Consider the following 23,966-nt stretch of genomic DNA (forward strand, 5'->3'; position numbering starts at 1 on the left):
CCCTGCCTCCTCATGGCATGCCCATGCCCATCCATGTTCCCCTGCCAACCCACAAGGAGAAGAGCTGTGATATGGACCCGGCGATGGGGGTCGACGCCGTGGTTAATCCGCGTTGCAGGTGAGGCTATTAACTGGCCAGGTTTTAGCCATGGGCGCCCTGGGCAGGCACATCCTTTTTTTTTTTCCTTTCCCTACATGGTGAGTCTTGACTGCTCTGCTAGAATAGACTCCAGGGGCTTTTCTACCTAACTTGACCTAATCAACGTAACCTAAGCTCGCTTCAGCTGCGCGCACTTCGGGTATGATAAAATAGAAATAAAAAAAAATAAAAAAAATTCACTAGCCTGCTAAAAAGACGTAAAAAAAAAAGTGCCGGGCTCGGGCTGGTTCCCGCATGGTTTCCCGTTCCGCACAACCCACATCCAAAAAGAGGCTAGGGGAGGAAGTGGGAAACAGGCAGGAGTTGGCCCTTATCCCGGGAAGTTATGGGGGGGGGGGGGGGAGGGATGCACGGTGTGCGTACGTGCACGAGATGAGCATTGACTTGCTTGGGGCGGCGGGCGCGGACAGCTGCACTACACCCGTGGGAGATAGACTCGCTGAAGCGAGCGAGGGAGGGAGGGGTGGCAGAACAGACGAGTTATCAAACGCCCGTATGTGCGGACATCAAGTAACGAATGTAGACGTCAGACATGAGGTACTTCACCTCCTGCCTACAATGTATCTCTAAAGTACATACGGGGGGGAAATGTGTGGAATTGAAGACATGGGCTCTGGAGTCTAGTCTGTAGCTAAGAGTACTAGCCTGGCATTGACAGTGAGGCTAGTAACGGGCATGCAGCCTGAGGATGTGAGAAGAGGTGCAGCTGGGGAAAGAGGGCTGAATTGAGTAAATTAACAAAACGAGACTCGTGAGAGTGGGAGTCCAGAATGGAGGCCACTAGCTGTGTAGGTAGAGAATTCGAATCCAGAATCTACAATTCACAGATCCAGAGCAATCGGGGCGCACTCAAATGATATATACTTTGTTGTTGATGCATCATAACAGTTACTGGGTTGGGCATGTATCTCCACTTCCTCCCCCCAGAGACCCTCCTCACCGTACGTACCTCTGTTGGTGAGCTCTTTTTGTTTGTTTTGCAATCTGGAACCCTCCGATCTTTGACTGGGGACCCCTCCTCTCTGGTGATGATGATGGTGGTGGTGGTGCTGCTCCTGGTGCTGCTACTACTTCTGCTGGTGGTGGTGGTGGTCAGCCAGCCCCTTTCCTTCCGAGGAATCTAACCTCCCCCGAGCCGGCCCTCTTCCTCATCGTCCCTTTCCGCTTTTTCCCTCCTTCCCCATTCTCTTCCCTGTCGTTCTATCGCTTCGAATCGAGCCTGCCCTCTTTCGTTTTCGTTCCTGCCTCGTTTCTTTCCTTCTTGTTCCTGCCAGTATTTCCTCATATCATTCCTTGTTATTGATCACTCATATTGAGTTGAATCTTTTTATAATTTTATTTTTTTTACATTCCTGCTGAAGACTGTCTCTTCTCTCTCTTTCTTATATCGTTTTCTTGAAAACCAATTCATCTCCCCTCCTTCCTCTTCCCCTACCTTTACCCCCCCCCCTCCCCACATCCTGACGGATTATCTCTCTTGAATTCTTGTTTTTTTTTCTTTTACAATCCTCGAGGCCATTCCTGGTTGGATGCCTCTAATCCGCTCAGATGCTCGAACGTGGCCATGGATACAACAGAAATACGGGTATACCCATAGATGGTAACGCATACTACTACAACAACAGCAGCAGCAGCAATATCAATATCAATAGCAGCAGCAGCAGTAACAACCACCGTACTTCCTTCATGGCAACTCCTCCGCTTGCACCGCTAGGCATGGAGCCTACGGAGAACCCCCACCACTCCCACCACCATCACAGCAATAGCACAAGCAATAGCAATAGCAGCAGCAGCCATCACCACAGCAGCAGCAGCAGCAGCAGCAGCAGGCCACAGAAGGGCTTTTTCTCACTCTTCTCACGATTCGGCGTAAAGAACCGTTCACTTTCCCGGATAAATACAAAGTCCAGCGACTTTCCGAGGTTCGAGGCATCCGGCAACCATTCGGTCCCCAGCACGCCCATAACGCCCATGGCACCGACGACACCCCATCCGCACGTGAAGCACTCGCTGTCGCTCCCGGTTTTCTCCTCGCGACATATTGCGTCCCAGATTGCAGCCACAATTGACCAGTCACCGTTGTCTCCAACACAGAGGACATGGGAGCACATTCCCTACTGGATGGCAGCCACACGGGCAATCCGGTCCGGCTCATTGGCTGCAACCACACTTTCGATGGAGACAATCTTGAGGCGTAACCAGGAGCAGAAGGAGGAGGGTACCAGGAGTAGGCGTGGTCGCATACTACAGAGGTCTCATGCTTCGACAAAATCGGTGGATCTGGACTGGACGACAAAGATGTTTATCCTGGTGGAGGGGTCGCTGCTTCAGTATGCAGGAGATGGATCCGAGGACAGGGAGCCTGAGAAGGTTCTGCAGTTGACGGAGTCGTCTGTAGCTTTTGCGAGTGACCTAATCCCAGGTAGACCGTGGGTGTTGCAGGTTTACCAGAGTGCCGGGCCCGACGGGAACTTACCGATGCCCGAAAGGAGAGGCTCGTTCTTGTCGAAAATGCCGACATTTTCTCACAAGGCCTCGAAGAATTCCACAGCTTCGCTTTTGTTGGTATTTGATGGTGCAGAGGAGATGGATGCCTGGATGAGTTCGATAAGAGCTGAGGCTATCAGGCTGGGTGGTGGGGTTCCGGACCAGGAGAGAGGAGATACGGAGGATATCGAGGAGGAGGCAGAAGAGACTGATGTCGAGGATAATGAGAATACATATATCCATGCCAGGAGATACATGGAGAATGAAGGGGATTCGTCCAGGAACGAATCATCAGACGAAACTGCTTCAAAGCGGTTGTCTAACTCGACTTATTATCGTCGATCATCCACAGAAGCTGGTAGATCATTTACGACAGTTGTTTCTGGTGACCAGCTGGTTTTGGATCAGCTCCGAGGGTCAAGGCTTTCAATGCAGTCTATTGCTGATACGAAAGTATCAACAATCTCCCCAGATACAAGTCCTGATCGTTCGACTAGCACAAGGAATAAACGGAAATCTACAGCCTCTGTGTCTGCAAGGTCCCGTTCGTCCATGGAATTGAAACCATCATCTCTCCGTCCGTTGTCTGCAATTGATCGTGACGGAAACTTGTATTGGATTCCACGGACCCCTTCGCCATCCGCCCCCAATTTCTCACTGCCCACGGCTCTATCAACCACCCATATCCAGCAGCAGCCTGCAAGAAGGCCCCCCATGGTAGTTTGCCAGCCCATTGCTATACCCCACAATCCCACCCCACCATTGTCAAATCGTCCGAGCTTGTCTGCATTGTCGATTGTCGATTCACTACCGGATTCACCACCGTATCCACTTCCACGGCAGCGCCACCGTCAAGCATCTCATTCCACCCCCGCATCACCAAGAGTAGCGTCAGGGCCTTCACGACCCCGTCCCGTATCGATGGTTGATCCACGTTTAGCAACACCAGAGGTGACTATCACCAAAGCACCCACACTTCCAATGCTCATCAAGAAGCATCACTCGCAAGCCGGCATTGCAATCACAACCCGGACAAAGTCTCTGAGGAGGAAATCGATGACGGCCATTGGTCCCGCAGATGGACCGCCGCTCCACCCACCCCCCTCCATTCCACTACCACAATTGCCCCCAGAGCCATATGATGACCTCTATTCCTCATCGCTGCCGAGCACATCCTTCCTGGGCGGGCGCAAACTGCCCGCGTCTCCGTTTGTGCAGGCACCAAAGCCGCCCTCAGCTACGCCTTATGCGTTCAGGTCGCTGGGGAGCAGGCATTCATTCCACGGCGTTCGCAAGGGCGAGCGTTATGTATAATGCAGATTGTACCACGTCATGTTTGTTTGCTTGGCCAATTTTTTTTTTCGTTTTTTTCGTTTTATAATTTTCTTTATATTTACGGCTTTTTTTTTTCTCGTTTTTTCTTTGATGGTGTTTATATATGGGGAATGATTTTTCTTTTGTCTTGAATATCTTTTTTTTTTTTTTTTTTTTGGAAAGGGGGGAAACCAATGGGGGGAAATTTGCATTTTATTTTCTATTTTTATAGTCGCCGCATTCTTACGTTTGGTGTTTCTCTCTTCTAACGGCGCTATTCTGATTTATTCATTTCTTGTCACAACCTTGATATTGAGGTTTTGTATTTTTTGTTTCGGGTTTTTTTCTATTTTCTTCTGGGAAGGGGACGCGGGCGGTTGGGGTCGGTCGAGAAGGGATCCGGAGGCCTAGGGAAAGGAAAGGAAAGGGAAAATATGGATGGATGGATTTACTATACCTTGGCATCATATTATGGCATCACTACTTCTTACATCGGGGTCATTTTGGAATAATTTTTTTTCATATATCTTTTTCATCATCTTTGATACCCCCAAAAGAAAAAGACTGTTTTGTTTTTTTATTTCTAGGAGGCTAGGGAAGAGGGAATCACGTGGCCTATGAGGGGGCATGTCAAAAAACACATTTTATATTTTTGGCAGTCTGGGCCTTATGCTTTTCGTGGTTTTTTTCTCGTTTCTTCTTTCTTTCTTTCCTTGGTTGGCGCGGTGAAGAGGGGGGGGGGGGGGGGTGAAAGGTGCTCCTTCAGAAAGTTCTAGGTTCTACGTTCTAGGTCATAGACCGGAGAGAAGACGGGGGAGGGAGGGAAGCTGCAGATTGATATTCCTTTCTACATATTATTGCTTCCTAGCTAGCTGCAGCTACATATCTAGACCCTCCCTTAAATTCTCCCTGCCTTCTCTTCCGGATCCTTTGCGTATGGAGGAGCCCCCTACCTTACTATCATCTTTATCTATAAAAAAAAAAAAAACACTGTAGTTTATGGTTGTACTTACTGTACGATAAAGTGGAGAGAGTGTTTTAATTCAAAAATTTCAATATTTTTTTTTATATATATATATACCAGATCTGGATCCAGAGACATTGTTAAAGTAATTGCGGCTGTTATTGTTATTGTGCTAGAGGGAGGTTATGAGATGGGGATAGTCGGGCATGGACATGGCCTGAGGCCGAGTGAGCGCTTGTGAGGACTGACTGGCCGGCAAGCAGCCGACTGACTGACTGGCTGACTGACCTACCTCGCACAGCAGCACTGCATGGACCGCGGTCTGGGTTTCTTGTGGTCCAGCATTCCTGCTTCCTACTCCAGAATCAATGCCTACTAGAAATACCTGCCTATGTAGACACAAGGCATGAAATGAACCGAGTCTCGACCATTAAACGCTGTGTCACGGTGCTGCAGATCGCTAAACAGCCCCGATCGGGCCGCGCTGGCTGGCCATGCCTGTTGTGGCCGGGCTGCATCGCACCAATCAACCGTTGCAGATCTGCTGTTGCTGTGCTACCGTGCTGGGTGCTTCTCGACGTCTACGGCGCAGTGCAGCAAGCAACTATTGCCTGACCTGCCTGACCTTTGCCGGGGAGAGTGATAGTTTCTTGCGGAGAGGCAGAACACCACGATCAATCACGACTACACGGAGCGCGAGCAGAGAAAGAAGCAAAGGAAGGAAAGGAAGGGAAGGAAGGAAAGAAAGGAACACAGCTCAATCACCACCACCACCACCACCACCACCACCACAGCACGAATGAGTGCCGCCGCGCCCGCCGCCGTTGACGAGGAAGCAGCAGCAGCAGCCGACCACCAACAGCAGCCCGACGACGGCGACGATCCACAGGGCACTCTAGACCCGAATTCGTATACCGCCCATCGACTTGCAAGTGTTCCCCCTCACCCCCTCACCCTCACCCTCACCCCCTCACCCTCACCCTCCCTCGCCCTCCCGTCCCGCCCGGTCCATACATGTAGCTACATGTATCTACTACATCATACCCACCTACATGTAGCTGTCTAGCCACTCTAGCTACATGTACATCTTAGAGATCCATACTGACCGCCCTACCCTACTAGCACCACGCCACCCCTGAGCACCTGCACGTCACCACCCGCCGCGTGTAAGTTCCCTCCTCCCTCTCCCCTCTCTCTCTCTCGGGGCTGACGGTGATTGCGCAGCTTCGTCGGGCCCATCCCAGTCGGCTGGCTCAAGAACCACCGCTCAGAATGGTACAAGCACCACCTGCACGTCAACTACTCGTCCAAGGAGTCGTCATTCGCCAAGGGCGACAACGTCGGCTTCCGCCGCAAGGTCACGGGGCTCGGCGAGTCCGTGGGCGTCGTGGAGTCGTGGCGGCCGGCGGGCACGGCCGAGGAGGTGCTGATCGAGGATGACGAGGAGGAGGACCTCGAGGATGACGAGGAGGAGGGGGAAGATGGCGAGGAGGACGCAGAGACGCCAATCCCGCTGACGGGGACGGGGACGGGGGGGGCGGTGGGGCGCAATTCGGGGCCCGTGCCGATACCTAGGGCCGCGGCCACGACGAAGCTGGATCTGAAGCAGAAGGGCCGGGAGGAGGCGGGTGGCGGCGAGGCGGCGGCGGCGGCGGCGGGGTCGCCGCCAGAAAGACATCCGGGGAGGCCGTTTACGAGGGGCTCGCGGAGGGGCACGGAGCCGCGGTCGTTCAATCGAGGTGAGTCGTACGCAACCGCATACGAGTCGTTTGATTCCGCGGAGGAGGAGCGCCGACGCCAGCATGCAGAGGCAGCGAATATCACCAGTAGTAGTAGTAAGGCAGCGGCGGGCACCGAGAAGAAGCAGAATGGCGAGAGCTCGCGCGAGGGCCCGTTGAAGCTGGACCCGACGCTGTCGCGATCCAACACCGAGTTCACCGGCGAGCTCTCGCGTGCGGAGCCCATCCCGATCATGATGGGCAATGGCGGCAGTGATTCCGAGGCAGGCTCGGTGCCGCCGTCGGCGGAAGCATCCAACTCGTTAGCATCTCTCCTGAAGCATGATGAACTGGCGCGGCGGAAGAAGCTGAAGCGTAGTGAAACTAGTCGAGGGCGGCCCCAACTAGTGTCGCGGCCATCGCTGCGCCCGTCGATCCTCTCCATCACCCGCAAGTCGTCGCCGAAGAAGAACAAGCAGCGCACCGAGTCCGAGCCCGCGCCAGTCGCCCGCCTCACGCACGCCTCGACGAATAAGGACCGGGTCAACGGCGGCCTGGTCCGCTTCAACACCGCCGTCGATCTGCGCGAGCGCGATAAGCTGATGCAGCTGAAGCTGGCGGATATGAGCCGCAGCAGGTCGTTCCGCCATGCGGGGCGCCACTACTCGCATGTGCGGAAGCGCGAGGGCGAAATCATCAAGATGGAGAACATGCTCGTGCGGGTGGAGATAACGATGAAGAAGCTGCCCAACGAGTACGACGAGAACGAGAGCATGCAGGTCGAGACGCGCACGGCCGAGAAGTGGCGCGAGTATGTGGTTGTGTGCCGCGAGACGGGCGAGGAGGAGACGCCGTTCAGCCTGCGCCTGTACAAGAGCCGTGTGATCCCGGCGATTGATAGGCCGCATGTCTCGTCCCATGGCACGAGGGAGATCCCGTTGGACCCGAAGACGACGAAGGTTAACTTCTACTCGTCGCTGGATAAGACGCTGGTGCTGTGGCTGCCGTTTAAGCACGGAACTATCATATATATAATGCGGCCAAGGTGCTACTCGTCGTCGGTGGAGTGGTATACGTTCCTCCGGAATGCGCTGGGGTGGGCTCGCCCGGATTTGCTGCACATTGATGTTCCGGACCTCTCGCTCTCTTTGCGGATCGAGAATCCGTTTGGGAAGGTTGAGGAGAAGCTGCGGGATGAGACTCTGGACGATGAAGCGCCCATAAGGGAGGAGAAGGTCGTTGCCAGGAATCTGTTAAACCAGAGTATGGAGATGCTGGAGGGCATCAAGGAATGGGAAAACATCATCAAGCACTGGAAGACAAACGAGCGCATGGGACTCGCCTGGCGGCGCTACGACCGCATAGAATGGATCCATGGGGTATATCTCCCCCCACATTCCTAGCCTTGCCAAAAAAAAAAAAAAAAAAAAACGCTGACACCCACCAGTTGAACGAGCAGCGCATGTACGGCAGCATCGCCATGCAAAAGACGCACCAGCTCGAGCTGCGCCCCAAGACCCACTACCCCACGATCACCAAGATGCCCACGGGTGAAAAGATGGTGGAGCCGCCCCCCGTCGAGGGCTTCCTGCTGCGCCTCACCTCCAGCACGGGCCGCCACGAGCGCCTGGGAAAGCTCTTCTTCAAGCGCCTCTACTTCTACACCCACGACAGCCTCCTCTGCTTCTGCAAGCCTGCGCGCGCGCTGCCGCCGCCGCCGCCGAAGCTGCCCGTGCATAGGGGCACCATCCCGAAGACGAGCGAGATCATTGACGAGATACCGCTCATCTATGCCGTCGCGCCGTATAGTCCGGGCCCCGACGGCGAGATCCCGTGGCTGGCTAAGTCGGCGGAGGAGATCGATAGGAGGGATAAGGACGCCTATGATGAGGCGGAGAGGAAGGTGAATACGCTACTGAGGGCGGATGGGTTTGTAGACCTGGTGAAGGCGGTGGAGGTACGGCTTGTGAAGCGGCAACCGCAGGGGAAGGATGCGGGCGTAGGGCAGGGCGAGTCGGCGGATTTTCATCAGTCGGTGCCGGATTCGAACCACGAGGATGGAGCGGTGAGCGAGTTTAATGACGAGAGGGCGTTTGAGATCGTATTGGATAATGGGCTGGTTCTGAGGCTGCAGGTAAGGACCGCTGTGGACATCCGGGGGGGGCTGTGGAGAGGGGATGCTAATTGAGTGTTTGTGGTGTAGTGTTTCTGCCAGAGGACGAGGGACGAGTGGGTGGCGAGACTGCGCGATCTGATAACGTACTGGAAGGCGAGGGATAAGGACGATCTGGCGATCCTGAGGAAGACCAGGAATGAGAACCTGCGGGAGCTCAATATCGATGAGGAGATGGAGTCCATCATCGGGCAGTTTGCGCGCAAGTGGGAGGTCTCGAGGTCCATTGCGTCGGCCGAGATATTCAATGTCTGCGGCATGTCCTCCTGCAGAGCCATCACCGTAAGTTGCATCATATAATCTACTATTTTCCCCTACTGATTGTTTATCAAAGATCTCCGGCGTCCTCTACCGCAAACCGCGCAAGCACGCCACCTTCAAACGCTACAACGTCGTGCTCTGCCACGGCGAAATGCTCATCTTCCACCACACGTACCGCAGCCGCACGGGCGTCGAGCTGCCGTACGTGCACCAGGAACGCTACCTCTCGCTGCCGCTGCGCGACTGCTACATCTACTCGGGGCTCATCACGGAGAACGACCTGCTGTACCAGAACCAGACGTTCGACTCCAACATGCCGGGCCGGCACTCGCTGCCAAGGGTGTATCAAGATGGGATGACGAGCCATGACGAGGATACGATGATGTGCTTTGTGCTGTGGCATGGCATGCGCAGGTCGCTGTTTAAGACGACGGATGATGAGGGGCGCACGGTCAGGCATAGGGTGACGCAGCTGGGGGCCGCGGGGAAGTGTATTGTGTTTAAGGCGAGGAGTAGGGTGGAGAGGGATGCGTGGGTTATGAGTATTGGTATGGAGATTGAGAGGTTGAATATTAATACGTCGGAGGATATTAGGATCACGGCCGAGGCGCCGGGGATCTTTGGGTAATGGGCGTTTTTTTTTTTTTTTTCTCCCTTTGTTTTTTTATTGATATCATTGACCCTTTTTTTTTTTTGTTTTAACTTATTACTTGTAGCGTGCACGGCATAGGGCCCCGGGGGGAGGGGGGGTTCTCTATCTTCTATTCTGCTGTTGGAGTCTCTCTTATCTGTTATTGCAACTGTATTTGGCGCGTATAGCGATATGTTTTTTTCTATCCTTTTTTCTTTTTCTTTCCCCCTTCTTGCATGCGGTATTAAGTAGTAGGCGGCCCACTGTAATTAATCTAAGCCACGACTAAGAAGAAATGAGGAGGAGGAGCAGTATATACAATTTCTGGAAGGGAGAGTAGTAGCAGTAGTAGGAGGAGGATGAGGAAAAGGAAGAGGAGAAGGGGGGGATATATAATACATAATTCTCAATACCTACAATTGAAACCAACCCTCCACCATATATATACAATCCAACCCGGAAGTCCACGTTAAAAAAGCTCTATTCAGAAGCCTCGTGTATCAGGGCACCTCTCCAGCTCCACCCTGAAAGCCCAATTCAGAAGCTTTATGTATCAGGGCGCCCCTGCGGCCCTTAAAGTCCTCCGCCACACGGCCCGCCCTGCTCAGCGGGAACAGCACGTGCGTGACCTTTGCTGTTATCAATGCCGACGGAATCTACACCCCCCATCATAATCAGTTAACAGAAGAACCCCCAAAGAGAGAAAAGAGAACTCACAGGCCCATAGTTATTGCTATCCACCGAATGAAACGCCTCATCCCCCTCAACCCACACCTGCCCCTGCGGCACCGTTATAATCGGCTCCGGACACGACTTCCTCGTCCTGATCACGTCGCCCTCCAGCCCCACCACGCGCTTGATCACGACCTTTTCCGGCTCCATCGGCGACCTGTCCTCCCGGCCCACATTCAAACCAATTAGCCACCACAATCCCCCCTCCTTCAAACCCCCCCCCCCCCCCCCCGCGCCAGGCAGGGGAACATACCGATACAGCACCACCTGGCCCCTGCGCAGGTTCTCGACGACGCGCCAGCGCTGCACGAGGATCAGGTCGTCTTTGAGCGTGGGGCTCATGCTGCGCCCGCGCACGGTCTCGAGCGAGGCGACGTGCTCGGTGACGAAGATGAGCCCGGGTAGGCAGAGCGCGAATTCGACGGTGTACTTGCGGAGGGCCCTGAGGGTGGGGTAACTCATCGTTGTGGGGTGTGTGAGTGAGCGGGCGGAGGTTTGGGAGAGAGGGGGGGGGGGGGGTTGGGCGGTTTGTCTGGTGGGCGGAGGTTTAATGGGTGAGACAGAGGCTCTGGGATAAGCTTTGGGGTGTGTGTGTGTGGGGCGCGGTGGGGCGGCGGGTTGACGTCTGCCAAGAGGGTCATGGGTGGTCACTCGGTGGTGGGTTTGGAGTTGTTTCTGGTGGCTGGCCCTTACCTGGGAGGAGACCTGGCTACATGCATGTATATAGAGTAGATAGATGGAACAGTCTCCTTCCCCCCAAGCTGCCCGAAAGATATCCAGCACCTTTGGGCGCAGGACATTAGACTAGATCGACAAGTCATGACCAAAGAGTACATGTAGCATCCGAGAGTAAATATGGCTTAGACTCAATTCAATTAATATCCTTACAATCTAGCACGAGGCTATAGCTAGCTAGCTATTGAGCTGTCGGTGTAGTAGGCTATTTGTAATAACTTGCTCTTAAGGTATTTTTTAGCAGTACGAAAAAAGAACAAAAGGTACTGCAGATATGGCCAGACCCATATCTACTACCCCCACCCCTGGGTTGAACCGTTGACCTTCTGTAATCGAAGGTGGCTCAACCGCACGGTGTCTACGTCCGGCGGCGAGTGTTAACCGTTAGGCCACACTCGCCATGTGTGTTTTTTGTCCCAGGTGCTATTTGAATGCCCAGGATAAGGGATATGCACTAGCCCAACTGGGCGCACTAGTACTACGAGATGCTCTAGGAAAGCTACTAGACGTAACGACATGTCAAGATAGCATTTGTTACCAGTCCGGTCACATTACATAGAATAGAGTCGCTTCAATGCTTCCATTCGGACACATCTTAAAAATATCGGCACATAAACCTAACCATGGTTCAAGGGTGGTACTGTAAAAACGATCAAAAGACTTAGGCAATATAACACCGCACTCAGCTGAATTCAATATCACACCCCGCTGGAATGTCAAAACGACACAACTCGAAACGTGTTATAATTAAGCATAAAAAATGACCTTATGACCTCAAAACGTTGACAATTATAGAACTGACCCCGCGACCCTTCTAAGCGTGTGGCATTAAATGTGCATTTGGTAGCCCTGTAGCGTGTTGTCCTGCTCGGGGCCGCTGCTGAGCTCCAGATGCAGTTCGAAATCCTTAGAATTCTAGTGAAAGTATATATCTGTGTTCCCTCCGGCTTAAATGAAGTAATCAATCAATCAATCAATTTCCCCCGGCTTACTGCTCTCATCAGGTGTCACAAAAGCTGGAGTACATGTATGTAGGTGTCTACTCGTGTGGCCTTGCATAGATAATAAGGTCTTGAGAACGTCTGAGCCGTGATGAGAACATTATTTTACGAAATTTTAAGCTTACAAAAGTCTCAATCTCCAGCATGATTGATGATTGATAGCTACAGGAGGAGGAATTTGCTCATTGGATATTCATCCTCTAATATCGACAACAGCGATGCATACCTTCCTACAGAATGGATTAGAGTAGTGCGGGCTTAAATACGCTTTATCCATTGAAGTTTGCGATAGTGTCGCGGGTTACTAGACCGGAACCGTTCCCATTGATCACCGAGTGATAATTCATGAAGAGAATACCGGGGATTGGTGCGCAAAAAGGGGTTTTCCAGTTGCACCAGATTGAAGAGTAGATCCTTTTGCTGTCTACTTTTACGAAATATACAGGCTATAACTCTCAGAGTAATGTAGGGCACGGGATAGATTTCAGGACTGGCGAATTGGGTTGGGCGAGCCGTCCTCCTCAATATTTTAAAGCTATTGAGCGGCCAAAACGTTTTGAGGGGTCATATATATATTGAAAACACAGAATTTTATTCACGTGTTTTGGAGGAACATTCTAATGTCTGACTCGAGGAGTTCTTGCACAACCTACTTTGATTGCAGGTTATGGATCGGATATCTTTCATGATCTGGCATCATTTCTGTATTTGACATCTTCAATCGTAGATTATAATCAGTCGTAGACTGTATTAAGTGCCATGAGTATCATGAACGAAGCCTTTTAAAGAGAAACCATGCACATTAACTCCGGTTGTCGAACCAAATGACAAACAAAAACCGTCCCTAAGTAACAGAAAGAGTGAAAAAAAAGTGAGCGGCTTGCTGAGCTCACATGGTATTCCAGAAATAATTGGCATAGAAGTATTGCGAGAACTTCTTCTCGATATTGACAACGTGTACGTCGCCCTTTGCCGAGTTCCCTATAAAACATACTATTAGTCACAACCACGCTCCTCAGAGAACCGGGGAACTTACGTATCACCGCCTTATTGTAGCCACCGGCGCCGTCTTCCTGGATATCGATTCCCAAGCTCCTATAAACCTTAAGTTTCAACCTGTTCCCAGAACCGTTAAAACTGACCAATATAACACCGTAAAGAACGACATACAATGTCCCATCCTCTGCCTCCATCATAGCGTTCGCCATCGCATCCTCTCCATCCACCTGTTCGAGCTCCTCCTTTAGTCTTGCCAGTTGGCTCTCTAGATGATGCGAGCTGCTCTCCAACTCATTGATATTCTTCGCGAGCGAGAACTTCTCGCGGTCGAGCTGGATCATCTTGGCGCCATGCTCCTTCTTCGAAGCGGCGGCAACAGACGCCTCCATTGACTGCTTTGCAATGTCCATTTTGCGGGCAAGCGCTCGTAGGGTATTTCGGGAGTCGTCGAGGATCTTGCCACGCATGTCGGCGACCTTGGAGAGATCCCCCTTGCACTTGGCGAGGGACTCCATGTCGCCAGAGATATTGAAGTTTTCGATACAGTGGCCGATGAGCTTGTCTGTAGGTGGGTTAGCTATGTACCTAGTCGATTTTGGGGCGTTGGCGGCGGGGATGAACGTACGGGGTTCCTCGTCAAGGAGAACCATCTTGATTGCTGTCGGAAATGTGTTTGTGGGTGGGAGTATGCGGTGTATAAGATAGACGTAATGCCGTTGTGTTATGTCTGTTGTGGAATCAAAAACGTGGGAAGTCGTGAAGTCGTGATGTTCCTTGTCACAACACCAAAAGCCGTTGTTTCTGAAGTGATCTTCACAGGGCTGCAATCTCCCTATCGGTTGCCACAGCAACTGCCATTAAGACCCATGCAGGTCACATGTAACCGGCACTGGCTGGATGAGCCACAGCCTGTTTTTCCCTACTTTTGCCACAGCTGACCCCATCCCACTACGTAAGGGACAAGCCATCAGCCATTCAGTTCCCAGGCTCATCTGACTGCCCTGACTCTCTGAAGAAAAGAAAGAAGAAAATATAAAGAGCAAAATAAAGAGTTGCTCTGTTCCTGTTCCCCGGATTCATACACGAAAACTACAGAACTACCAACGGAATTCCCCACCATAGAGCTTTCTTAAACAAGATGCCATCTGATAATCTTCCATGTAAGAGCTTTCTTTCCTTCTCTTATTAATATCAATTAAGTCTCCAATGAGTTGAAGCATAAAACTGCAAAATATACATGTATACTTACAAGTGCTCCCCCGCATTTTTATAGACGCCGCCGATGCCGAAAGGTATGTGCACATTGCAACCCCTTCTCCTCCTCCCAACCACCTTATGTAGACAACATGTTGACGGTTTTACTATTTACCCAGCCCTCTGAAGGAGGCAGAACTCGCCGTTCTCCGAAGACAGTACGAAGGCGAGGGCCAGTTCGTCGGCGTACAGACCAAATTCAACTATGCCTGGGGTCTGATCAAGAGCGACAAGCGGGTTGAGCAGCAGTTGGGTGTTAAGTTATTGACCGGTTAGTCTTTCTATCAAGCTCCATGGATACTGCGGACTATCGACTGGTAGTTGGCGGAGATACTTGACGGGGTGGTGTAGTTATTGGGGATAAGCGGTTATCGGGCAGTTGTTGATACGGACACGAACAGATATATTCCGGGACCACCCAGAACGCCGTCGCGAGTGTCTGTACTATCTCGCGCTCGGAAACTACAGACTCGGAAACTACGCCGAGGCAAGAAAGTACAATGAAGCGCTGCTCAACCACGAACCACAGAACTTGCAGAGTCAGAGCTTAAGAACACTGATCGACGACAAGGTTGCTAGAGGTGGGTTGAACCCTGTTACTTGAGAGACATTTCATAGAGAGTATCTGATGCTAATGCGAATTGTGTCTATACAGAGGGTCTCCTTGGCGTTGCGATTATCAGTGGTGTTGCTCTTGCGGCAGGCGTGGTTGGGAGTGCTCTATGGAGAGGTATGGCCAAGAGACGGTGAGGGTGATACACATACCCCCGGACTGGCATTGGAATTTGGTAAAGTTACATGGAGGAATGCACGTTTTTTTACGAATAACAGTAGTAGGAAATAATGAGCCTGAGTTTTAAAGCGGGAATGGGTTGTGTAGTTTAAATTTTACAGTATGATGGGATTCCTTTTTCTGTTTAGCTGGGTATCAATAAATTTCTCGTTGTTTACTCTATTGAAATGATGGATTCCACAGTCTCCTTGTATTATTGTTTGCATGGTATTGTTTTTAGAATAATTTGCATACCTGATACCGATTACATTGCTTCAACTAAATCGTGGATAAACAAGAAAGATACGTGTCGGATCATGGTATCGTGTGAATAGCAGGTGAGGATTCCGGGATCAGGACCTTCAAGCTATGGGGTTGGTTGGTTGGACCCAGGGTCCGGCATTTTGACATCATCACCGCGGGGAACAACGCCACACGTGGCGCTTCCTGCACGAACCCAAACAGTAGAACATTCCAGCGCTGTCACGCAAACGGACCAGGTGAGTGGTTGTTGGTTGACCTCGAAAGCTGGGCCTGAATGTTCGGCTACCAACAGGAGACCCCAGTACTCTATTTACTGTGTGCCATTCTACTGATGTAGGGTAAGGCGTGCAATTGAATTATTGTCGTCACTCTGCTTCCAATAAGTACTTATACATAACCAATCAGTACTTCACCGTTTAATCTTTCGGAGTCAGATATCTATTATTTGCTCTTCTATTCATCCAACAACATCATCAAATACTAGATACTTGAATCCAAGCACTTGAGCATCTTCACAGTATTTGTCTGTGCAGCTGCCCCACCTTGTGTGCATTATCCCTGTCCAGCCGACATCATCCCGCGATCTCTTCTTGACATAGATATAGCTCCACCCTTTCCCCCTCCAGGAAAATCTGCTTGTGTGGCGGCCGTTATTCAGCTCCACCACCAGGCGCTTTTATCTGGACTTATCCTGTCCTCATCACCACTTCTCCTCCACCACATCTATCCTCTAGTTACCCTTACCCCTCCTCCCACAAACAAAGGCAACAGATATAACGATGTCTTCCATTACCAACAATCCCCCAGGCGAGCGAGAACTAGTCTTCTGTCATCCTTGCCGAGACGAATGGTATAGAGACGTACACGGCCTTGTTTGCCCAAACTGTGGTGGCGATTTTGTTGAAATTGTGAGTATTCCATGACCTTTGCCTTCCGAGTTTCTCCAAATAGTTTTACTACTGCCAGTCCCTTTGTTTGTTGGCCACTTTTTCTTTGAGTCTTCGCTATAAGGGCTTAGTGTGCATTTGCTAATCGGTCAAATTATTAGATTGAGAATGACCATGATCCACGTCTCCCTCCAGGCGGACCCTTAGATCTCCCCGATGATTTTGATATCGACGACGGCGACGAAACAGACCCACGTCGGGATCACTCACCCGCGACATTCGTCCGCGTAGAAGGCCCCAATTTCAGCTTTACATCTACACAGCGTACATTTGGGACCCGCCGCGGCGGTTTAGGTCGGACAGAATCGGGTGAATCAAGTGGAAATGAAGATCCAAACGATCTGATGATGGTGCAGCTATTCACCAATATGCTTCGGAACATTGTGGGGGATCATGGCATGCCGCCGGGAGCACGAGGCAGTCCCGGTGGAACACCGGGAAATGAGCAACAAAACCCAAGAGGAGAGGATGGGGAAGGGCATCCCCCGGGGGCAGGATCCGGGGGCGCCCACCCTCATTCTCCACCAATACCGTCGATTTTTGGTGGTCCACCAACAGTGTTTTCTGGAGGAACTTGGCATTATGATACGAATGCTAGATTGGGTCCTCGGGATGCCAACTCACCACAGCCAGCCGGAGGCGATGTACTTGATTTGCATACGTACGACCCCTCTTGATAGGATTGTTTCATCACACGAATTACTAATGTGTCTATAGTATTATTTCTAATATCGTCGGCGGAGATACCAACGGTATTTTCGCTCGTGTCCTTGGGATACCAGGAGGAGGGGGTGACTATGTGTACAGTCAAGTTGAACTCGACCGAGTCATTTCAGGACTCATGGAACAGCACCAGGGAAACGCGCCACCACCAGCACGGAGAGAAGTGATTGAATCATTACCGAAAATCAAAGTCGATCGAGCAATGGTTGATGACGGGGCCGACTGTGCAGTTTGTAAAGAGGATTTGGTTGTTGACGAGGAGGTTGCCAATTTACCATGCAAGCATAAGTATCATTTCGAATGTGTGAAAAAATGGCTAGAAGCCCACGACGTAAGTTACCTTTAGCAAGGGAAAAATCTGATTGATAGACCGAAAAACCTGCTAACCTGATAATATAGACATGCCCAATCTGCCGACACCCTGTCACGCCTGAAAACCAGAGGCCTCAGCCTCAATCTCCTAGGCCCCATATTATCACAAATCCTTGGAACTTCCCGCCGGCACCACCACAATCACAACCCTCTGGGCCACCTCCGGCTCCAGATAATGGCAGCGGCCACGCTAGTGGAAGCAGAAGCTCCGGTGGCGGATGGGCTAATATCTTTAGGCGAAGTGGGGGCTCTGGTCAATAATTGTGCCTAGTTAGCAAATAATGATAACTTTCCGTTTGTTGGTTTGGATTGATACTAGAATTTGGGGGATTGAATGGGAGGGGGAACTTTGCCCTTATTGTTATGATTACTATGGCTACTGCTTGGGTCTAGGGGCGAATATTGTTACTGTTACTGTTGGAGTCGGTTTTTTCTTTCTCATTATTCCTCTTTGGCGTGTGCCTTTATTTTACTTTGCATTTCTGTTTTCATTCTTCTTTCTTTTCTTTATCGTTATGTGTAGGTGCCGGTCTCTTGGAGCACCAAATAAGGTGGCAATGCTTTGTAAAAACACAAATAATTGCGTGGAGTCCATTTATACTGTACTTCCTCGTAACTATCTACCGCATGTACCCTCGAGTTGTTGTTTTCAGATGCGCGGTATCAAGGCGTTTCAAGATAGTTGAAACATTTCACAGGAATCATTGTCTAAAGGTTTATTATACGCCGCGAAATGTATTATTACTAATAGGGTAGACTCATAATAGGGTCGAACAAGATTCGACAAGAGGTGATGTTAACGGCTCAGTGACCGTAATTGAAGAATTAGTACGTAGTTGGTACCAGACTCGGTGAGCACTATTTAAGTTTTGGCAATAGAATTTATTGCGCGCTCTGGGCGGTAGGTGACGTCTACCGACGGATATTGTTCAATAGGACACCAAATATTAGTCCATTCTCGATTCCTCCTTTCCATGGCTTTGCTCGAGTGATAGGCCGTGATGCAAAATTACCAGTCCCCGACAGCCACACCGTTTATTCGTCTGGGGCACAAATCCACATTGGGTGTAGTTACAAGAGGCTAGAACTAACAGTCAAGTGTTTAAAGAACCTTTCAACCAGCTGTCAAAAACTAAGTATTTATAGCTTAACGTGATGATAAAGAATTTAAAAAATGCACAAAGAAATCCTTTTAATTTCTTCACTGATAGCATAAAGTATAGTTTTTGAGTTTGTTGGTCTACATTCAAGCTTGGATATAGGTACCTCAGTACGGATTCCCAAATACTCACATACCATGTAGAAAGAGGTTATCATGACATCCGTGATGATTTTACAACTGTACCATATCAAACAATCTCGACAGGATCAAAGACTTTTGGTACACACACATGATAAGGAATTTCCAAGCAGTAAAGAATTATAAATTTGAAGCCCCTATTCGTCAATGATCTGTACTCTTGCGCGATCGACGGTATAAAATTTTCTGGCCCCCATACCTACATGTACCTATCGTGCCACTATCCGGATTCCTGCTGTTAAGATAGGGACTGGTTTTCCCATGAAGGCTAGTGAAGTCGATAAGCGAGGGCTTCAGCATCAGATTTGATATCTGACTTTAGGCTTCCCTCTACATACATACCCCCGTAGCACCTGGCCCCTTCCGAATTAGTAATGCAGCATAATGCTTTGATGATTCCCTGATAAACCCGGGGCTCTGATTAGTAAAAACAAAATCTTCCGTGACGTGTTCCGCAGAGGTTTAGCCATTGCGCCGTTCCGTAAACATGCGACGCATCGAATTGGGTATTATTAAGAATTCGTCGAGGTGTTCTTTTTTTTTTTTTTTTTTTTGAAGGTATCACAAGTTCTGGCTTACTGTACGGTAATTACTTGCAAGGGTGTAGTAGCTGCAGGGGTTAGGTTAGAATACAATTCCTATCTGACCTTACCTTGGGTACGGAACAGATGAGACAGGATCAGAACAGTCCTCTTCATAATATCAAGAGTATGTATCCTATCTCCTCCAATGGATGCGTAAATCTGCATAGGTAAATTAAACTGGTAGGTTTTCCCCCTCGGGAGTTGGGAGTTCTAAAGGATCTACCGACGATACACTCCTTATAGTTAAATGCACGTATGGATAAGTAAATCCAAAACATCTTTACCGCGCTTTCCCCCCCGGATTTCCTTACCTATCACCGACTGGTTGGCTGTCTTCTCGGCTGTGGCTTGATTCAGTGGGTTTAGTGATGGCTTGTGCGGTGCATGTTGCGCATTTCCCGCCTGAGCCGCCGGTTCCGCCAAGCAAATACCATCCTTCTATGTATTCCTTAGGGCCCTTTGTGCAGCTTCTGTGCTCACGTACCAAAAGTTCGGAGCTTTTTTAATTTTTTTTTGCTTTTTCCCCTTCTTCTTTTGCATGACTCTCACCTTTTCTTCTCCCCAACTCTCTTCTTGCCACTGCACTCCTGACTGGCTTCAGGGCGCTACTTAAGGAAATACTCTACGATACAACCCTCCATCATCGAAACATACCGTCATCTAACGAAGTTGAACCAAACTTTCATACGCCGAGACAAGTGTGCTTGGTCTCTCGTTCAGTACACTAGCTCCACACAGACGAATATTAAAGCCAAATAGGATATAGATCTATCAACTATGGAGGCCCACTATGGAGCTAGCAGTTCATCTTCAAAACGACCAAGACTCGAGTCTGCACCGCAACTCAGTGGCCACCCGGCTATCAGTACTCAGGTTCCCGTATTCCCACCACTGGGTACCTTGGTTGACTCCCAAGCCCACATGCAAACAGCCACCGAAGCACATCCGTCTCCGATATACAGTCTGCTAGGACAGGCAAACTTATTTGAACGCCTTAATGGAGCGCAGAGATTGACGTCATCATCATCATCACGTCCCGAAGGCTTTGGCAGAGGAGGAGTTTCGGTTGGAAACCGTACTACGGGCGCCGTTGGAGGTTCCAGCTTTTCGCGACAACATCAATCGTTTGGGCGGGGAGTCGATGCTCCTGCGCCCACAAAGCCAGGTCCAGGAACAGGAAGCGACTTCATTGATCTAACAGCGGATGACGATGAAGTTTTTGAAGTGGAGCCAAAGGAAGTTTGCTTCGGGGTGATCCGTGAGTCGAAGGTATCTGCGCACACCGTTCCAACGCCTTTACCTGGTTCCGATAAATATCAACATGCATGGCCACCAATTCCAATTGCTCTAAAGCGTGGAGGGAATGCTTCGATGTTGACTATCTGTGCGTTCGATACTAAGGGAAAGGAATTCGGTTGTGTTGATATCAACACTGCGAGGGCGCTCGTTCCGCTGTTAGATATGAAGATTGTACGGACTGTAGCGAGGACTTGCGGCAGAGCAAAAAACGGAGAGATGGTCGGAGGGCCTATCACGTCCTCGGACCCAGGTATTTCGGTATTTATCCATCTTTACGGGCAAGAAGACAAAGCAACCACGGTTGGGAACACCCTCACGCAGAAAGGTGTCGTTTTACACGAGCCAACAGAACAACTGGAGAAAGGGATTGAATACAAGAACCCGCAACTTCGTAATGGCATCAGACAGGTTTGGGGGGGAGGCAAAACTCGGGGACCGAATGTCGGATATTTTGCAAGGACGGCGGATGAGATTCGCACGGATGTGAATAAAATTTTTGATCGCCTTGAGGAGTCAGATAATGTGCCTGAGATGGAGGCCGATCCGCGGATAAAGACGCCCCTGCTCAAGCATCAGAAGCAGGGGCTGTATTTCATGACCAACAAAGAGAAAGAACAGACGTTCAGCGAAGATAGTAAGGTGAATTCTTCTATATGGCGCATACAGACACGCCCGGGAGGACAGAAAGTCTATCTTAACATCATTACCGAGGTCGAATCGAAGGAAAAACCTACTCAAGTGCTCGGAGGGATCTTGGCAGATATGATGGGGCTAGGGAAAACCCTCCAGGTTATCTCGTTGACCGTCGGCTCACTTGAAGAGGCTAAGATGTTCGCAAAGAAAAAGATCCCAACTCCAAAAGGTAAAGAGAAGGGAAGCGAGAATTTATCAGTGATAAACTCTAGGTCAACTCTGCTTATTTGTCCGCTTAGCACTATCGGCAACTGGGAGGAACAAATGAAAGCGCATCTAGATGAAAATACTCTCAATACTTATGTGTACCACGGCAGTAAGCGCGAGACGGACCTGAATAAGCTTGCTGAGTACGACTTAATCATTACGACTTACCAAGTAATCGCAAATGAATACCAAAAGTATCAGAAGGACAATGAAAAGATTAGCCCACTGCAGAAAATGTGTCTTTTTAGGATTGTCTTAGATGGTTTGCGTCCAAACTTGTCATTGGTCCTAGTGGGAGATTGTTGACTAACGTATATGAATTTAGAGGCGCACATGATTCGTGAACAAAGTACTTTGCAATCAAAGGCGGTCATAGCATTGAATGCTCAGAGACGTTGGGCCGTGACTGGAACGCCTATTCAGAGTTAGATCTCCATCCCATGGTTTAAAGTTGTTGGTTTTATCCAACGTCTAATTCTTTAATCATTGGCTTATTATCTGTGTGCGGTTAGATAAACTCGATGACCTGGCTGCCTTAATCAAATTTCTACGCGTTAAGCCTTTCGACGATAAAGCTACATTTAACCTACATATCGCAACGCCATTCAAGGTAATTCTTTTTGACGATGGGTATGAGTTTAGAGCTAATAGACGTCATAGAACGCCGATCCCGATTGTGTCCCTAAGCTCCGCCTCCTAGTTAACAGTGTAACTTTGCGAAGACTTAAAGATAAACTTAACCTCCCCCCTCGCAACGATCAAATCGTAAGTTATCCTAGTCCGTATGCACGAGGCTATAGTTAATCCTGTAGATATATCTCGAATTTAGCCCGGAAGAACGTGAGATCTATGATGCCACAGCACGACAATCCACGGCTAGAATGGATCTTGTTGTAAAGACTGGCCATGTTGGTGGTCGTGCATACGTCCACGTTCTGCAGTCTATTCTCCGCCTCCGTCTCATCTGCGCTCACGGGAGAGAGCTTCTTGGTAGTGATGATACTGCTGGGCTAACTTCCTCCGACGCAATTGACGTGGATGAGCTTGAAGAAAAAACTGGGTCTTCGTGGTCTGTGAAGCAGGCATATGAGATTTTTAAGCTCATGAAAGAGGCGAATGAAGATGTCTGCTGTATTTGTCGGAAGAAGGTCAACACTCCCATCAACAACGAAGCTGAAACGAAGGCGGAGGGGAAAGCTTCTGGCTCTAGTAAACAACTAATAGGGCATCTTACGCCATGCGCACATCTTATTTGCGTTGGATGTGTTGGGACATATAAAGGTGCTATATCAGAAAACTTCCGGGAAGGACAACAAGCTTCCTGCCCAGTTTGTGGCATATTCACCAGGATGCACCTTTTTGAGCTGTTGCAAGAAGATTTGGCCGCAGAGGAGGACATTGTCGAATCTGTTAAACCTTCAAAGAAGAAGGTCCCATATAGAGGTCCGAGTACAAAGGTTAAAGCTCTTACGAAAATGTTGCTCGAGAACAAGAAGGAAAGCACACCGGAGAATCCGATAAAGAGTGTTGTTTTTTCCTGCTGGACTAGTCATATGGACCTTATTGAGCTTGCTTTCAACGCCAACAAAATTAAATTTGTTCGCCTGGATGGCCGCCTTTCTAGGGCGCAGCGAGACCGAGCTATGGCGGATTTTCGTAGGGAACCGGATATCGAGGTTATTCTAATTTCAATAATGGCTGGTGGTTTAGGGTGAGCGACTCCCAAAGTATAGACGTAAGTAATACATACTGACATCCTGTAGCCTGAACTTGACGGATGCTTGTAAAGTGTACGTCATGGAGCCACAGTTCAACCCTGCCGCTGAAGCGCAAGCAATCGACCGTATCCATCGCCTTGGCCAGACAAGACCAGTCACGACCGTTAGATTCATTATGTCGAACTCATTTGAGGGGAAGATATTGCAGCTGCAAAGGAAGAAAATGGATTTGGCGAAGCTCTCAATGCAGAAATTGTCAAGAAGCGAGTTGACGAAGCAGAGGTTGGAAGTAGGTTTACCTTTTGCTTCTGTCTAAATACGTTGAATGGAAACTGATAAATGGAATTAGGATCTTAGATCGTTGTTCAAATGATTTCGATTGTTTTCTTTCTCTCCTTCCTTTATGCCGATTCTATATACCATACATAATTATTATAGGGGAGGATATCTTTTTTTGGTCGGTATTTTTTGTATTGGAAACCGTTTGTCATTTTATATCTGTATTATTATCATTGGGTTTTGGATTTTTCTTGGTTGGGACAAGGCGAAACCGGCAAAACACTACTATGCATCGTTTGGGTGGGTCACAAGGCGTTCTACTTTGATCATATATATTTTCGGTGTTATATTCCATTATGGTCAAAAGATGAGGGAAGAG

The 23,966-nt window shown here is 49.6% G+C and overlaps 7 protein-coding genes across 7 annotated transcripts; 5 read left to right on the forward strand and 2 right to left on the reverse strand.

Moving 5' to 3' along the window:
- Positions 1-1,708: 1,708 nt before the first annotated feature.
- H6S33_009010 (uncharacterized protein) lies at positions 1,709-3,961 on the forward strand (the record flags this gene model as incomplete). The annotated part of the gene is made up of 1 exon (XM_044840358.1): positions 1,709-3,961. The coding sequence occupies one exon, from the start codon at positions 1,709-1,711 to the stop codon at positions 3,959-3,961; it is 2,253 nt and encodes a 750-aa protein (XP_044697825.1).
- Positions 3,962-5,724: 1,763 nt separating this feature from the next.
- On the forward strand, positions 5,725-9,705 carry H6S33_009011 (uncharacterized protein; the record flags this gene model as incomplete). Its single annotated transcript, XM_044840359.1, has 6 exons — positions 5,725-5,853; positions 6,048-6,091; positions 6,150-8,022; positions 8,091-8,777; positions 8,847-9,098; positions 9,151-9,705. The coding sequence occupies 6 exons, from the start codon at positions 5,725-5,727 to the stop codon at positions 9,703-9,705; spliced, it is 3,540 nt and encodes a 1,179-aa protein (XP_044697826.1).
- A 503-nt stretch (positions 9,706-10,208) lies between these two features.
- Positions 10,209-10,902, reverse strand: H6S33_009012 (uncharacterized protein; the record flags this gene model as incomplete). The annotated part of the gene is made up of 3 exons (XM_044840360.1): positions 10,209-10,364; positions 10,426-10,597; positions 10,694-10,902. 3 exons carry the CDS (start codon positions 10,900-10,902, stop codon positions 10,209-10,211), a joined length of 537 nt encoding a protein of 178 aa, XP_044697827.1.
- A 2,163-nt stretch (positions 10,903-13,065) lies between these two features.
- On the reverse strand, positions 13,066-13,825 carry H6S33_009013 (uncharacterized protein; the record flags this gene model as incomplete). Its single annotated transcript, XM_044840361.1, has 4 exons — positions 13,066-13,157; positions 13,213-13,292; positions 13,347-13,737; positions 13,801-13,825. 4 exons carry the CDS (start codon positions 13,823-13,825, stop codon positions 13,066-13,068), a joined length of 588 nt encoding a protein of 195 aa, XP_044697828.1.
- Positions 13,826-14,313: 488 nt separating this feature from the next.
- H6S33_009014 (uncharacterized protein) lies at positions 14,314-15,179 on the forward strand (the record flags this gene model as incomplete). Its single annotated transcript, XM_044840362.1, has 5 exons — positions 14,314-14,335; positions 14,449-14,467; positions 14,549-14,700; positions 14,831-15,010; positions 15,085-15,179. 5 exons carry the CDS (start codon positions 14,314-14,316, stop codon positions 15,177-15,179), a joined length of 468 nt encoding a protein of 155 aa, XP_044697829.1.
- A 1,065-nt stretch (positions 15,180-16,244) lies between these two features.
- H6S33_009015 (uncharacterized protein) lies at positions 16,245-17,768 on the forward strand (the record flags this gene model as incomplete). Its single annotated transcript, XM_044840363.1, has 4 exons — positions 16,245-16,373; positions 16,514-17,073; positions 17,130-17,466; positions 17,535-17,768. The coding sequence occupies 4 exons, from the start codon at positions 16,245-16,247 to the stop codon at positions 17,766-17,768; spliced, it is 1,260 nt and encodes a 419-aa protein (XP_044697830.1).
- Positions 17,769-20,168: 2,400 nt separating this feature from the next.
- Positions 20,169-23,665, forward strand: H6S33_009016 (uncharacterized protein; the record flags this gene model as incomplete). Its single annotated transcript, XM_044840365.1, has 8 exons — positions 20,169-21,852; positions 21,916-22,014; positions 22,103-22,200; positions 22,251-22,355; positions 22,403-23,301; positions 23,354-23,433; positions 23,508-23,597; positions 23,658-23,665. The coding sequence occupies 8 exons, from the start codon at positions 20,169-20,171 to the stop codon at positions 23,663-23,665; spliced, it is 3,063 nt and encodes a 1,020-aa protein (XP_044697831.1).
- Between the last annotated feature and the right edge of the window lie 301 nt (positions 23,666-23,966).

The sequence above is a fragment of the Morchella sextelata genome (genome assembly GCF_020137385.1).
Source record: "Morchella sextelata strain SCLS chromosome Unknown scls_3, whole genome shotgun sequence".
In the NCBI taxonomy this organism is placed as follows: domain Eukaryota; kingdom Fungi; phylum Ascomycota; class Pezizomycetes; order Pezizales; family Morchellaceae; genus Morchella; species Morchella sextelata.